Source organism: Amphiura filiformis, chromosome 12 (assembly GCF_039555335.1).
Source record: "Amphiura filiformis chromosome 12, Afil_fr2py, whole genome shotgun sequence".
NCBI lineage: Eukaryota > Metazoa > Echinodermata > Ophiuroidea > Amphilepidida > Amphiuridae > Amphiura > Amphiura filiformis.
The window spans coordinates 59,780,890-59,798,132 of NC_092639.1; the positions used below are offsets into that span (position 1 = coordinate 59,780,890).

At 40.2% G+C, this 17,243-nt stretch overlaps 1 protein-coding gene across 2 annotated transcripts in view; it reads left to right on the forward strand.

The window, feature by feature from the left end:
- Positions 1 to 17,243, forward strand: part of LOC140166507 (phospholipase D1-like) — a 192,126-nt gene that overhangs the window by 77,382 nt on the left and 97,501 nt on the right. For both annotated transcript variants that reach the window (XM_072189987.1, XM_072189988.1), the window contains one exon: positions 16,069 to 16,180. In XM_072189987.1, the coding sequence (XP_072046088.1) occupies positions 16,069 to 16,180 (112 nt within the window). The remainder of the gene's footprint in view (positions 1 to 16,068; positions 16,181 to 17,243) is intronic.

A 17,243-nucleotide genomic window follows, 5' to 3' on the forward strand; every position in this document is an offset into this window, starting at 1 on the left:
AAATCATCTATAGATACCTGTAGAAATCATCTATAGATACCTGTAGAATCGTCTACAAAAAATTCTTATCATACAATTTTAGTATGATAAGAATTTTTAGTCAGTTTGTGTCTCTATGGATCTCATCTCCGGATAAGTTTGTGTTTCTATGGTTCTTTTCTCCGGATAGGTTTGGGTTTTAATCTCAGGATGCTCCTGTTGAACTTCATGCATCGCTTCGATTCTTTTTTTTCAAACGTTCTGCAACCATTTTTCCAGCTGCGACTTCGTCTTGGATTTTTTTCCTTTACTTTTTCTGCGCTTCAAACTCTCTTAATAATTCAAGCTGTTCTTTATTCTTTGCAGCCAATGCTTTACCAGCCACAACCCTTTTTTGTTTCTTTGCTGGATCACAATTTGCTGTTGACATAACTGTAGTTGTAGTGATTGTTGTCATTGTTTCGGTTTTCTTTTTGTTATGCTTTTCATAAATCAATTTTTATTTATTCTGCACTCGGACATACATCTGATTTAGCACTAATAATAATAAGTATATTTATTAAAACCAACATATTGTGACCCGAAGGTCAAATTACATGTCAATGTACAGAGTAAAAGCAAAGCATTCATTAAAATTGATATAAATATGAAAAAAGTATATAAAATAACATAAAATGGCAGACACAAGTAAATACTATAAATTCACACTATTATTGCACAATAAATATAAAAGCTGAAATGTGCGTGCATGCAGGAAAACCTGAATAAACGGCGCGCTACTTGTTTAATGCATCAACAAAATAGGGGATGGGGCTGTTTTTGAAGCGAGATGTTCTGAAACGCAGCTGGGAATAGTGATGCGCATTACGGAGATTGCGAGCATGACACGCCTGTCTGGTAGGGGAGAAGATCATTGGTACGCGATGAGTTGGCAAGCCCTTCGGCAAACCTGCGGCAATGGTTCTCTCTCCTATCAAACAGGGACTCAAGCTCGCAAGTCCGCAAGGCCTCAGCATAGGAGGTGAAATTTTGGCCCAGCGTAATCCTGCATGCACGACGTTGTAGCCTTTCCAGGGCACTACTCTGACCAGCAGAGAGTGAGGAGTGCCAGGCTACATCAGCATATTCTAAAAGAGGCGAATGTAGCCTTTGTATACGGTGATCAACTCATCTTCATTAAAGCCAAATTTTTTTTTTTTTTTTAGCATGTATAATTTTTGGTTTGCTTTAGATGTGATCTGAGAGATGTTCTTGTTCCAACGGAGATCATTTTGGATCCACACGCCTAAGATTTTTGCTTCATCGACAAAATTCAGGGGGATGCCAGAAATATTTAAATTAGAATGAGCAGGAGGGTCTGTTTTGAAGCAGATCTGGATGGCTTGACACTTGGAGGATTTAAGCTAAGCTTGTTGGTGTTAGTCCAGTCATTGAACTTAGTCAGTTCTTCCTGAAGCTTGCTTGGTTGTGGATGTGAGCGATTCTCTGCAAGTGTCAAGTCATCCACGTACTTCCAACATTTGATATCAGACTCCAAGTTTTGGGCTGCATCATTAATCACCACTTGAAATCCAATGGGACCAAGTTTAGTTCCCTGGGGAAGAGCTCCATTGAGGACCCTATACTCAGAGAGAGTTTGGTTATAAGCGCACACATTGGACACGGTTACTGACAAAGTCACACAACCATGGAACGATGGATCTCACGGACTCAAAGGCGGATAAACTTACTAATGAGGATATTGTGGTCAATCATATTGAACGCCTTTGAGAAGTCCGTCAGAACCACCGTTCCAATGTTGTTGACTTTGTCAGCACCTTGGTGAATTGAGTGAAGAAGGCTGACCAAATAGTGCGATGTGGATATGCCCTTAATATTACCATACTGTTGGGGGTCAATCTTTTCCTGAATATCCTCCAGCACCCAGTCAGTGATAAACCCTTCACTGATTTTGGAAAAACAGTCTGTTAAAGAAATGGGCCTGAGTTTGTCAGCCCTAGGAGGCTTTGATTTGGGGATTGGAACCACTATGGCTCTTTTTCCATTGAGTGGGCACAACACCTTCAGCGTAAGAGCTGTTCAGAATATTAGTCAAGGGACACTCAATTCATATGCAAATTCCTTAATTAATTTGGGAGAGATACCATCTGGTCCACTGGCTTTGGTAGACTTGACCTTTTGAGCTCAGCATAAACATCCCAAGGGTAGAGTGATGGTGATTGATCCGGGGCGGTAGGTAGGCCTCAAGAGATCCAAGATCCAGCGGAGGTATGTTAGACGAGATGCTAACAAATTGGTCGTTAATTGTGTTGGCAATTGTACCATGATCATCATCACTTACCCCTGAAATAGGAATACTGAGCTCAGATTTGGTGTTCCTGGTCATTGATCTTATTTGCTGGTGCCACTTCCGTGGCTCAGTGGCTTGAAGATTTCTTACTCTATTTGCATAATAATCAACCTTAGATTTCTTAATTGCACGCTGGACCTTATTATGTAACATTTTATAACGCTCTACATCATGTGCTGCAAATGCTTTCTGACGATCTTTTACAAGCGACTTGATTTTCTGAGTCATCCATGGTTTATTATTGCTATGGACTTTGAGTGTGGCAAGAGGAAAGTGTGAATCAATAGCATCATGCTAAGATTTTCACTAGAGTGTTTAGCTGGTGGTGGAGATTCTGATTGATTTCCAGCCAAGGGTTGGAGTTCCTAAGGGGTTTCTGGGTTTTTCTGAATGTGATTGCCTGTCAACAGTACAGCCTCAAGTGGGTCTAGCATATGTCCAAATTTGTTCAAGTACCATAGGAATTCAACTAAAAAAATTCCAAGAGGAATAAATACTTCCTCTTGAATTTTTTAGTTTCCAGGATCTTAATCAATCACATCAATACTTGGGGAGTCGTCTACTGTGCACTTCGCTTCTGGTGGAAAGTCAACTTTTTAACACCGTTGCTAGTTAACAGAATAGCCTCCAACGGAGCTAGCATACGTCCAAAACTATGATACAGCCCACAGGTCCATTTGTTTAAAGCTAAATCAATAAAGGGTCCTTCGTTCAGAGACTCTTCCAGAGCATCGCGATCGGTAATCGCCAAATTTTTTTTTTTGAAGAGTCCGACCAAATTTACGTAAGCGGTAACGAAGGGCTTTTTCATTGACCTAGTCACTCTCCCACCCATGTGAGCCGCGTATCTGGCGTAGAGTCTCATCAGGCTCTTTTGATCAAGCCTCTCGATCTCAGCGGAGGTTATGGTCTTTCCCAAATACTCTTTGCTTTTTCCTGCCTCTGCTACGCCGATCAACCGTTCCCGCAGCTGTTCCGCTTTAGCAGAGTCCGTGTTTACAGGTTCCTCCCGTGTAGCCGTACCGTCTAAGGTAGACATTCCGTCTATGGTAGGCGTTTACGCTCAGGGTGGGCAGAACATACGGTCATCGCCTCGTTAACTATATCTTCAATTTCAGTCATCTTGCTTTTTATCTTAAGATTATTTTTGCCACCAGTACTCAGTCGGTTGCTCGGTAATTAGAATTAGTTTGGAATGTTTTTGTTTAGCTAGCTTTTTTTTGATCTCTTTCTTCTCTTCTAGAGTTGGGATTATATCGTTCTCCCTTAGAGTCTCGCTTGAAACTATCTTGATCTTTTGTGTAAAACAAGGCTGTCCATTTTGTCTGCTCTCTGAGATCGGTAACGATGGAGTTATATTTTTGTGTAAGCACCCAAACGGAGCAATTATCGTGTCTTCCCGAGAATGCTAGCTGAGAAAGCATCTGTTTCTTTTTGGTTAATGATCTGTCAGAGCTGCAGTCGTCGATAATGAAAAGTGTGTGTCCGTCTTGTATTCCATAAGTTTTGTAGCCAAATTTCAAACAATCGTTCAGCCAATCGTCGGACTTTGGACACCAGTTAGGATCCATTGGAATGACATCAACGTCCTTAAAAAACCAGGATCTGTTTAAGTACGCTTTGTTGCGCGTCCAGGTAGGGCAAACGATTATGATGTATTCAAAAAAATTCTTGTATTCCCTCTCGAGTAAATCCAGAACAAATTCAGTCTTGCCACAGCCGGTGGCTCCGCAGATTATAGCCGAGTGCGCGTGTTTTGGAAACATCTTTTATTATAGTAGTTCACGCTCTGCAATCTTCCGGCTTCGATATTCACCCGTGCATCCTGTATGTAGTACACGTAAGCGTTCAACGCTCCTGCCGTCTCGGCTTCTTTTTCGATCTCGATCTGAATACTCTGACTAGCTCCTTCAATTTTCCTACCAGATCCATGCAACGTGTCATCATCCGTGGTTCTCATGTCCAACCAGAGACCATACTTGGTCGTGAGATAATCTCGCCTCCTCACATCAGCCAATCCCGCTTCCTTGATTACGTGTGGAACAGTTCTGAATTTTCCATCCGCAAGTGCTTTTGAATTTCTTTGAAGTGATGGTGAGGCAGCATCCCAGAGGAGTGCAGCTGATTTGGAATACCGTCGAGCGTTGTTGAAACTTTTTGATCTTTGGGTTGTAGAACTTTTCGGTATCTCGGCGTAATTGGCTCCTCCTCCATCCGCAGCTGGGTCTCTGAAGAGAATCAGAATACCTTTCATGGACTTTGCTCGCGGTGCTAGAGCGATATTCCAGACGGTGTCTGACTTGTTAAGCGACTCTTTGCTGTGTCTCATGACTCTGTCGTACATGACGACGCGCTTTTTCCATTCACCCTGTTCCTAAGAGCCATCGCTAGCTCAGGATCATTGACTACATCAAACTCAAGGGTAATATCTGAGATGGAATAGCTGGCTGCTGTATCCGTGGACACCACGACTTTTTCGTAATTGTTGAACGTCAGCTCGTAACTCAGCCTGTCCTTCATCTCGTACTGGAAATATGGATTATGAGAATTCAGCATCTCAAAGTCCAGAGGATGCAAAACATGTTGTCGCCGAAGGACTTTCCTTCGGCGACATCCTTGGCATCTGTACCTTTGTCACCAGCGTCGATTCTTATTTTTCGACCTGCCGCAGACTGGATGCCCTGATCAGCGGCGTTCTCTCTTTCCTCGCTTCGTCTTCCAGAGATCTTGGTAGCATAGGAATATATCAGCATCGTCCAGAGTGAAGATGTTCTGTCCTTCCAATTTAACCTCAATTTTTGACACTATCGCTCTTCCGAGATTATTTACGATAGTCCTGTTAAGATCTTGATTTCCACCAGAGGCGGAATTTAGAGCAATCTTGAACCAAAGAAAACTCGTTCCAGGGTATATTACGTCATCTTTTCCAAGACCAGGAAATCTCACCGTGAGCATTCCGGTTTGGTCGATGGTACTTTTCGAACGCATGCGTATTCGAATGCTACGTCTTTTACCTTTAACTCCTCGCGCTTTGCGAAGTTGTCGGTATGGGTCCAATTTGTATCCGTATTCAGTCGCCATCTTTCTTTTTATTATTACAAAGTTCATTCAGAAAAAGCGTAAAATAAAAAGAAAGATCAAAATGCCAGTAGTTGAACCAGTAACAGATTTGGAAATGGAGAGGCTTGAAGATGAGTTGTATGAGTCAACGGTCGGTGATACAACGGGAGCAGTTGGTGGTCAGACGCAGGAAGAGAGTAATTTTGGAGGTGGACAGATAAAAACAAAGGTTGAGGTGTACTCCCAGAGACGTAGAGGAAGCGTTGAATGGGAAGGTAGTGACCTCACTCACGATACTATCGAGGATGTGGAAAGTTTAACTCAACGACTTAATGCTCTTCGCGCTGATAGAATTCGCTCTGGAATTCCAGAACCTCCAAAAGAGTTTCTAAAAATACAAAAAGATATTAATGTAAAACTTTCCGTACCTTGGAAAGAGTATGTAAAACAAAAATTAAAACTAAGATTTGAACTCAATAAAGATAATGTTGAGGAAATAGGAGACACATTTCGGGAGGGTACAAAATGGTCAATTGAGGACGATACTATTTTTATTGAATATAAGGATAAAAAAACCAGATTGACTCATAAAGGAAAGCCGCAAAAATTTCTAAGTATTGATTATATTAAAGAAAAAAATGGTGTAGGAGGTAGTACATTTGTAAGAGAAACCCTAGGTGTAAAGGATTTCATTAGCACTACTAAAAAAACGCAACAACTAGCCAAACAGGTTGAAAGTAGTACCAGTCAAGCAATCAATACCCCCACTGGACCTTCCGCCCAGGGTGGAGCAACGTAACGTACTAGAGCACGTAGAAATCCGTTTGCAAATTCGATTCAACAATCAGTCCAACAATCAGATGAATTGGCTGAACAGCTGGTGGATGATCCCATTGCAAACCAAGAGGAAGTCAAGAATTTTTTGGATGCTCAAGGACAACTAAAAAAGCTGTCCGACGCTTACAAGCATCTTGTCAAAAGAAGGGATGAAAAAGTCACCAAACTAAAAACTTGAAATCCAAAGGTGGTCGTTCAGTTAGTTTTAATCCCAATGATCCGGAAGGAGAACCTCTATTACCCGTGGCGAAGAAGACGCTGAAAGAGCTAGAGAACTGGAAACAGAAATTGAGGATTTTGACACGGCTATTGCTGACCAAGACGCCAAGGTCAGAAATTCGCTTCAGCGTTTGCGAAATTCTATCAAAAATTTCATAGATAGCGATGGCTTTTTATGCGTGATAGAGTTAGCACATTATTTCGACGAGAGGGGGTTACTATTGTATCGATTATAACCGCAGTTGGTATGACAATATCAACAATTATTGGATCGATAATTGCGGCAACCAAATCAGCAATTTCAGCCGTCACTCCTGCACCTAAGCCTGTACCTCCAAAACCAAAGCCTCCAGGACCAGACCGGGTCCAGGACCAAAGCCACCAGAGCCTCCAAAGCCAAAAACGTGGACGGATTGGTTCAAGGATCAACTGCAAAAGATCGCGAATCTTCTATTAAAATTAGGAGACAAAGCCTTGATAGCTCTTCCAGGGATCATCGGAGCCGTAATAAATTTTGTGATGAAAACAGCCGGATCCGTGGTTGGATTTTTAGCGGAACACCTATGGATCTTTGCTCTCGCAGTTGGAGGAATTTTGTACAAAAATGTAACAGAGGCATACAAGAAAAAGAAAAAGTAATACAATGAGCAAAAAAAAAAAAAATAACTCTTAGCATTTATTTTTGCTAAGAGTTATTTTTTACTTAAGCTCACCAAATTTTTGCCGCGAGACAAGTCATCCATACAAACGTGAATGCTAGTTCAACTCTCATATTGTGAGCGGCTTTCTCTCTCTTCTATCAGTTTCTCCCTTTCACTTGCTTCTTCGGCTGGTGGGACATCCATCTTTTATTTTAACGAAAATATACGATGGCTAATCCAATAACGGCTGCTCCCAAAATTAAAGAAAGTTTTTTCTCATCATGCATTAGTGGGAAGTCTTCAGTTAAGAGCGGATTTTCAACCTCCTCTACCATAAGTGAACTTTCAACCCCTTCAGCCAAAGATGGGCTTTTAACCGTTTCAAACAACTGACTCTCCTCAGGAGCACTGTCTTCAACATTCGGTCGAAAGTCGGTGTTTACGCTTGAGTTTAGCCCTATCTGCATGTCATCCGTGGCGATTTGAATAAAATTGTTGTATCCGTTCACGGATCCCACGAGGATTTCCATATTGCTCGGAAGCAAGTAAAGTCCGTGACCCACGACAAAATCCAGTTTGCTTTGAGCGTACTGAAGAGTTCTCTGGTATCTGTCGATCGAGTCCGGAAGATCCACGACCGAGTTGATCGCATCCTCGACGTTGCTAGAAATTGTTTCTGAGCGTCGAGCGCCTTGCCGGAGCCCAAGATGTCGGATCTGGCTTGAGCTTGGGATCCGAGAATTGCCCACGTGTAAGTCCTGGCGGAGTCGTTGATTCTCGAAACTCCCGCACGTGTGAAACCCTCGTTCTCCAAGTGTCTGCTACTGAAACTGCCGATGGCAGCCATGGCATCTCCTTTCCGAATGGATCTGTCGGTTATATCCGGATCGTGATCGAACAGCTGTTCAATGTATAGAATCTTGTCAGTCTGCTTGTCCACGCCTCCGAAGCTGTCCGCATCAAAGTGAACTTTCCAGTCTATCGACTGACTGTAGTTTCCTCCGTTGATAAGCTTCGACCATTTTTTTGGTGGTCACGAATTTCCAGTCGTAAAATTGTTTGTTGAAGAAGTAACTGCCCATTCCGTTGGAAAGATCGAACTTTTGTCTCCAGTTAGCTCTCGTGGACACTCCAAATTCGCTGCAAATTCTTTCGTAAGCGTGGGTGTCGATCCCGTTGTTCAGAGGATTGAAGGATTCCTCCGAGGGTAGTGGACAGGACATTTCCGACAGGATTCTTCTGATCTGATAATATCGTGAAATCTGAACACGGATCGAATCATCGGATCTTTGTGACTGAGAAGTTCTTTGGACACCCGCATCCTGACGTGGCGCACCAGACCGCGAAGTTCAGCTGGTTTTGCCAAAATTGCATCTGGTTGGAGAGCCAGTCATCGTACACCTCTATTCCGTGACTCTCAGAAGTTTGTACTTTTGCCACAAACTGGGAAATCTTACGTAAAATTTTCCTTTTTTGTTGACTTGAATTTCTTGATTCACAAGACTGAAACCGTCGGCCGGTTCGAATACTCCTCCAGTTCTCATTTTATTGAAAGATAAAAGAAAATGTTTGTCACAATTACCGCACCGGCAAAGGAAAACCTTATCGCCCGTTGCAAAGTATAGACAATAACGGCAAAAACTTAAAAATTGGAATCAAAAGGATCTCGGTCGAGTAGGTTGGTTCAACGTCGAAGAAGAACTCGAATGGAGGTACACTCAAGGAGGGCAGGGACCTGAAGAAGCGATAAAAATAAGCCCGGGCTGTATAATTTTGACCTGCTCATGAAAGAATTCACGAGCCAGATCGATGGTTTCAATTAAGTCGACAAACACGATGTGAAACTCAACATGACAATCCCGAGCAGTATCAGATTTGGTTTCGGACCGCGTTCGAGAAATGTTCGGATTGACGACGAAGGGTGGCTAGCAGATGGTGAATACACGGGAGATCGGGCGATAGAATTTTTACCTCGAAGAATTCTCGTATACCTGAATCAGCTGTCAACCACGGACAATCTTAAAAACAACGACGACGTTCTGCAGGGAGGTCGAGTTCTTGGGTCCATCGATCTCACAAACGCCGCGTTCGGGGAATACTTCGTTTCGACCTACGAAAAGCCGAGTTTCAAAAAACTGCAAAACGGAACCATCCACGAGCTCGACTTCAACTTCAAAGTAGAATGGAAAAATTCTTCGAGAAAGCTCAATAATCACGATCAACCGCTGGATTTGGAATTTGAAATCCGATAAAATAAAAGAAAGAATGTCTATCTGGGGACCAACGATCAAAACAAAATCAACGTCAATAGCTGGCGAAGATGTAGATCTTTCGCGTCGTCAAAAAAAAAACTGGAGCGCGAATGACTGGAAGGATTAACATGGGAGGGAAAAAAAACGGGGTTGATGAATCCAACCGAGCCGCAAGATGCAGCTACTATGGGTTCCGTGACCAGCCTAACCTCATGGTTAAGCGACAGAAAAGTTTCGAAGGATGGCGACTCGATGACCGGCGAACTCGCTATGAGCGGCAATAGAGTCACGGGTCTCGGAACTCCCACGGACAACGAGGACGCTGTGAAGAAAGAGTACGTAGACCAGCAAATTGGACACGAGCACGATACCAGCTTGCATGTTTTGGGGAGATTCATGGTATGGATGAACGAAGACGGAGCGCACTATGTTTCAATCCGAGCCAAAAAAAACATCGACTTGGAGAGAGACAAGTTGATCGAAATTAAAAGCGGAATGAATAACACTTTCAACGCTAGGCCTATGCAAATTGGCATCACTGCTGGGTTTACTGAATTTGCGAATCCCGGAAAGATTTGACCCCATGCGACTCACTAGACCTTTAGAAATTTTCTTCAACAACCCACATTTTATTGCTCAGCCTTGGAACCTCTCTTTTTCGGTAAAATCGGGGAGTGAACCCGCGAACGCCCAGCTTAACGCTTGTTCTTTGACGTTTCAGTCTAATCAGAATTTCTTCATGTACCTAAATATTACTTGGACCGACGACTCGATATCGTTCAAAGTGCTAAATAACGCGGCAAACCCTCTTTTCCACATCCGTTCAAGCGGACACTACGATTATGCATCATGTCTCGATCGAGTACGTTGAAAATAAGCTTTGCTTTTGGATCAACGGGGTTTCAGCAGATGTCTACAGAACTCAAGCCCTGGTAAGTCTCCTTGGAATCAACATGAATTTTGAGCAACTGGGAATACTTAGCTTATACGAAAAAAATTTAACCAAGCAAGAAATCATACAGCATTTCGTTGAAAATCACATCTCGAATTTTACGGACACGAAGTTTTGCTGGACTAACAATTTTACTAACGTGATATAAATAAATAAGCATGAAGAAACCTAACGCACCGCCACTTTATCCCGATCTTCCTCAGGAAAGCGAAGATCGAGGAGTTGAATTCCGACTAAAAAATATTGAAGAGATTAGGAATTTCTTGGACAACGAGGTTAACGAGAGGAGAAATTGAGGAGAAAATACAAGGCAGCGTCGAACATGTTCTACAACACGGCTCAAGTTTCCGGACTCATCGCGGTCGGATCTGGAACAGGGGCTGTGGGGACGCTGGCCAGTGGAATTGGCGCGATCGTGAGCATTCCACCCGTGGAATCGCCATCGCTGGTGGTCTAGTTAAGCGCATGCGTAGCTCTTGGAAAGGCTACCATGAAAAAATTGGAAAAGCACGAAAGCGTAAAACGAACGGCTGAGTCCAGTTTGAATACTGTAGATGATCTGGTGTCCAAAGCCCTCGAAGACGGACGGGTCAGCAACGAAGACTTCCACCACATTCGGCGAGAGTTGGAAAACTACAGAGGTCACAAGGCTGGAATCAAGCACAGAACCAGAGCGGATCTAATTGAACTTACGGCTGATAGAGAACATAAAATTCGTACAGAGGCAGAACAGGCTGGACTGGAAAGAGGAAAAAAAGAAGCTTTGGAGAGTCTCCGAAGTACATTGAATCCGTAGAAAATAAAAAATTAGAAATCAAACTTGTTTTGTATAAATAAAATGGGTTCTGATGATGAAATGTCAACCGTTGGCCAATGGTCAAAAATTTGGAATATTCCAAATTTAACGGATAAAAACTGGATCAAAAATTTGAAAGAATTTGGAAAGTATCGGGAAGAAATGTGGGATGATAAAGAAAACCCACACGGCGTTTGGAGATGGTATCATGACGAAGATAAACACAGAATGAAGGCTGAGATGGTGTTTGAGGGCAACGATCCCAAGTATTATACAAGTTTTAATAAAAACGGATCATTAGATACAGAATGCACAATTAAAGACGGCGAAGTTTTGAGAGGTACATTGTACGGCAAACCAAAACCTTGGAATCCCTGGATCGTTGGATATGTTGCATTCGCATCAACCTACTTGGCTACAACCGTTTTTAATTGGATGTGGTAAACTATGACAAAAAAACCTCTTGTGATTATTAATCACAAGAGGTTTTTTTATTTTTTGTACTCATTCTGCCTAAGATAGAATTTAAGTTCGTTTTGTACAAATAACCACGTTTAAATAAAATGGATCTTCCAAATCTAACGGATGACAACTGGGTTGAGAACCTAAAAGCGTCGGAGAGTATCGGAAAGAAATGTGGGATGATGAAAAAAAAACCATGCGGCGTTTGGAGATGGTACTATGACGAGGAAAAACAAAAATGAAGGCTGAGATGGTGTTTGATGATAATTATCCCACGTACATGACGTGTTGTTACAAAAACGGATTAGTAAAAGCTGAAGGTAGATACAAAGACTACGCACCTAGAGAACCGTGGGAATTTTGTGCTGGACGGGATCCTTTAGTTACTGGATACGCCGCATTTGTAGTAACCTACTTGATTACAACCATTTTAAACTGGGTGTGGTAAACTACAACAAAAAACCTCTTGTGATTAATAATCACAAGAGGTTGTTTGTTGTAGTCATTCTGCTTTTTTAGCATCGTTGTAGGCTTTCAAAATTTCTAATAATAAAAGATGAGTAATCAAAAAACCAAATCAGTAGCCGTACCGTCTAAGGTAGACCTTTCAGACCTAGTCCAACGCCTCCAAGACATAAACCTGGAGGCGTATGGAGAGTATCACAGAGAATGGTGGGAGGGAAACCCACACAACGTTTGGAGATGGTACTACGATGAGAAAAAAACAAATATAAAGGCCGAGCTGGTTTTTGACGATCGTGATCTTGAGAAATGGGATACGCATTATTACAAAAAGAAGGAGACAGATTAGGATTAGTAAAAGCTGAAGGTATATCTGAAGACGCGCATTTGTAGCAGCCTACTTGACTACAATCATTTTAAACTGGGTGTGGTAAACTATGACAAAAAAACCTCTTGTGATTAATAATCACATGAGGTTTTTTTATTTTTTGTACTCATTCTGTCTCTTTAGCATCGTTGTAGGCTTTTAAAATTTCTGTCATGCGTTTAGCTTCCATCCTGATTCTTCTCTCGGGAGAATCCAAAAGAGCACTAGTAAAAATCCAAAATGCTACGATCATCTTTTATTTGAATAAAAGATGGCAGATTCGATTTATTTTGAGCTCGCTGATGATGAAATATTCCAAAAACTGGAAGACTCGTCCAAAGGAGATTTTTATATGTGGAATGGTACTAGTCTCGGAAACCTGTTTGTTGCTGTCAGCGGTTACAACGGAAACAAAGTAAGAATTCAGGCAATCAACCTTTTGATGTGTTACATTAAGTGGTATAAGGATAGATACAGGATAAGATTGTGTTTAAGACCACCTTGGATTTTTCCTGAAAGGACAGAGGAGTTCGAGGTTTTGAAAAAGACTCTTGAGTTTGTTATGAATGAACCACCGATTGAAAAAAAAGATATGACTATGTTAAAAAATTATCAAGACAAATTTGGTCTTGTGGATAATTTTGTGAAATAATATATTAAAAGTAAAAATCAAAATTTTTGATTTTGATGAAGAGGTTAAAAAATGCAGGGGAATTTTTTCCCCTGCATTTTTTTTTTGGATAAATTGAAATGCAAGGGGAATTTTTCCCCTGCATTTTTTTTTTTTGGATAAGTTGAAATGCAGGGGAAATTTTTCCGTGTAATTTGGATTGGGGTGAATTAAAAATGCAAGGATATTTTTCTGTGTAATCCTGTGTACACGGCAGTTACACAGCATTTCTGTGATTTTATGTGTAATTTGGTGGTTGAGTCGATTTACACAGAAATAGACAGGTTTCTGTGATTTTACTGTGTATTTGGTGGTTGAGTCGATTTACACGGCAGTTACACAGGTTTTTGTGATTTTACTGTGTATTTGATGGTAGGGGACGATTTACACGGGAAATGACAGAAATGTGCTAGAATCGGCAATAACCTACTACTTGAGGACTTAAATGCCACAGTATTTCCACTTTCTTATGTATGTTTTGCCTATTTTTTGGTCTTGATGTCCTCTGAAAGAAAGTATTGATGAGCTGGCTAGAAACTGCCTGTTTGAAAACAAGAAAGTAAAATCATGGGGAATCCCTTCAGGTGCGGTTCATCACAAACATCATCAATGGAGGGAGATTACATGTTGTTGATGTCTCAAAAGACCTGGATGTTGATTTTGTGCATGCGCACTTCTAAAATTTCCAAAACTGCGAAAGGGGCGGGCTTATTGCTCAAAACAAAAGCTCGGTACAAAAAAGAGAAATATCTTTTCGCTTAAATTCATTTTTGTTGTACTACTACTTTCCACGTTTTCTTCAGTTATATTAAGTGACTACTTTATCAAATCAGTATGATATTTGAAGAAAAAACAAGAACAGAAGAATTCTGTGAGTTTTTGAAGGCTGTTTTTGTGTATTGAATGAATCTTGCCTGACAGCCAAGTTTGGTACAGTTGACATGTGACCTTAACCGGAAGTTGGTCACTGGGCCAACATTGCCTATTATTTTCATCCATGGTAAATATCATTATCATAGCTAAAAAGATCAAACAGAGGAGCCATTTTATATTACAAGGCACTTTCTTTACAATGTCAGTAATGCCTTCAACCTTACATAGGTAGAAATCATCTCAAAGCATATCCTTTTTGTAGAATACTGTTGTCCCTTGTGTTTTAAACAAAAGTGGTTTTAAAACTTTCAACCAAAACTAATGTAGGAAAATTTTCATTTACCTTGCAAATATTTTCGATAACGATCTGTTATCATTTTCAGGCAGTTGTGACTGGCTGATTGTCGTCTTCACACCTGAGTGGTTTAGGTGTTTCTAGAAGACTTTCGTAAATCTCCGGAAGATCTCGGCCCCCGTCTCTGTTTAACTTGATTTGTGGTTCTTTACTGTTGTGTTCATTGTTTGGGGATTTTTTTAGCTGTATCAAATTAAAAACACCTGCATTTTGGTACAAAGTGGATTGGTTTTTTTCTGAAATTGTTAAAAAAAATTCAGAGAATATACATGTGTGAAATAAAAATTAGATTTCAAAGTCATTTAGATTATTCTAGAAAAAACAATTCTACCAACTAATCATACTTGGCAAGTCCGTCTGTCTGTTGAACAGGGTTTTTTTGTCGCTTTATTGAAAAATGATCTACTCACACCTTTACCTGGTTGGCAGAAACTTGATCATTTGTTCATACATCTTATTACTCCATAATACAGTTAAGTGCTAATTTTGAATTCAAAACATGTTCTGCCATCACAGTCTCCCATCCAGTTGTATTACTTGAAGTCATGTTATAAGTGCTCAGCACTTTAATCTCTCCAGATTTTTGACATTTGCAAACTAGCAAGTAGCAATCCACTTCCAATTTGAATTACGTTCTTAATACAGACAATGTGTCTGGTATTATGACAATAATTTGTAAAATTGTGTCTACGTACAAAGCTGAGGTGCAAGCTGAGATGTAAAGTGATAGGCCAGCCGGTGCGCCACAATGTCTTATTTTTAATGATGTACCGTATTCATTCCAGTAAGCGCCCATGCTCCAATAAGCTCCCACCCAGGGTATTTTCAATTTGCTAAAGGGTACCATCAATGTTGAAGTGACAGATAGACATTGATACAGTGAAATAGCTGGAGGACTACAAGTCCTGTGTAAACTTGCAATACATTTTCTACATCTGAAAAGATACTAGAACGTCTCAGGACCCTTTTATAACATACATAAATTTGTCTCTAATACCCCTTGCGAAAAATTAGGTAAACCAGGTAAAAAATAAGCGCCCACCCAAAATGACTTTGTTAAGCGCCCTGGGCGCTTATTGGAATGAATACGGTAGTTCTACATTCTCCATTGAATAGCTTATAGCTCATTAGTTGAACTCAAGTTATAAAGTATGAGTTTTCAGGGTGCCCTGAAAGAACTGTATCATCAGAAATGTTAGTTGTTGGGTATTTAATGCCCAAACCTAACCAGACTAAATAATTAATGTGGTTGAGGAATGAAACGGTTTTAAAAGTATACTTTTTGAATTTTGAAGATTGAACGCTCTGTTCTTGAAATAATATGAATTTACAAAACACCTAATTTTCAATCCATTCCTTGGATTCAAATATCAGTGATCTGCATTTAGAGTACCAGTCACTGCGCATGAAGCCTCTATTGATTGATATTTGAATCTATTTAGTTTGGTTTGGTTTGAGCATTAAAATAACCAATATTTAAAGTTTGCAACAATACAGTTCTTTCAGGGACACCCTGTATCAAAGATATTCATGGATCATTTTAAGTGTGCACAACACATCTAACAGAATGTTGCCCTTAAATATTGCTATGTCTGAGATCCTAGTTTAAATATAGAACACTTCAGGCTTTTAAGCAGATTTTTGTTTCCTTTGTCTTTTTGCCTTGCAGGTATATTTACAATGGAAATGTGAAAAGATTTTCATCTTCTTTATCTAAATACATCACTTTCTTAATATCATATTGTGGAAACTTCATCATTGCAATTAATTGTATTCTCTGTGTTTCTTTACAGCCACAAAGAGAGAAGACACACATACAAGAAGCATAAAGACAAGAAAGATCTTTCACATTTCCCCCGCACACCCGATGCCTTGGTCAGAGCTCAACACATGCCCAAGAGAATGGTAGGTAAACAAGTGTAATATTCAGTGTTAATTGTTGAGTCAAAATTTTGCAGAGCCTGTATAAGGTGTCTGTCATTGCAGGTCATGCTTTGAGAAGGGGCACCTTGCAGGTGACTATAATTGCTATTGTTTGGTATGTGTGGTATTCTGTAGCAAGAGATTCATTTCCATGAAGGACTATCCAGTTGAAATCTATACACCCCTTTTGGAAGACATGGCCTTAATCTTCCACAAAGTACTTGCCCCGATATTCATTAAAGCTTTTTCACTGAAAATTTGCTTCTAATAAACACCCCCCCCTCCTTTTGAAAATTGCATTTATTACAGAAAATACTGTATATATTGAGTTTTCCTGCAATGGTTGTGACCAGGCCTGGAAAAAAATGTTTATTACCCAGCAAGAGAGATAAATTTCCCTCTAATTTAGTATGATTTCCCACCATATCTTATGAATTTCTTTATCCAGAAAAGCAAAATTTCCTTCCAAATTTCCAATAGCTGGCAAATGATTCCATATCTTAGTTGTAAGTTTTTACTGGGCCAATTCAGTCCCTTTTCACTATATTTGGTGAAATATGCCCCAATAGAAACACATTTATAAAGTCACCTTTAAAATTCTTGTAAGCTTAAATCAAATTTGATTCAACAACTTTTTCATTGATTTGCTAGGAGTATCATATACAATGTCAAAAATGTTTTCAACAAAATGAATAATGTGACAAACCACAGGGACACATTTGTCTCCTACTAAACAGCCATAAGCAGTTAGTTGTAGCAGCAACATGCTACTTGACACTCAGGCAGTAGGTTTAAGAAATTTCAAAAGTATTATTTTGGTGACTGAATGTGACATACATTTTACGTCTAATGGTACGCGTGTGGATTTCACTAATGTTGCTAAGTGAGAATTTTATGATAGAAACATAATATTACATTCTACTGCTTTCCTGAACAGAGATTTCCTTGAGGTAATACTATATAAATCATGCTCTACTTCTTTTTATTAAGGAGTAAAATATCCTTTCATCAGAACAATGAGGCACAATCTAAAATTAGTAAATTG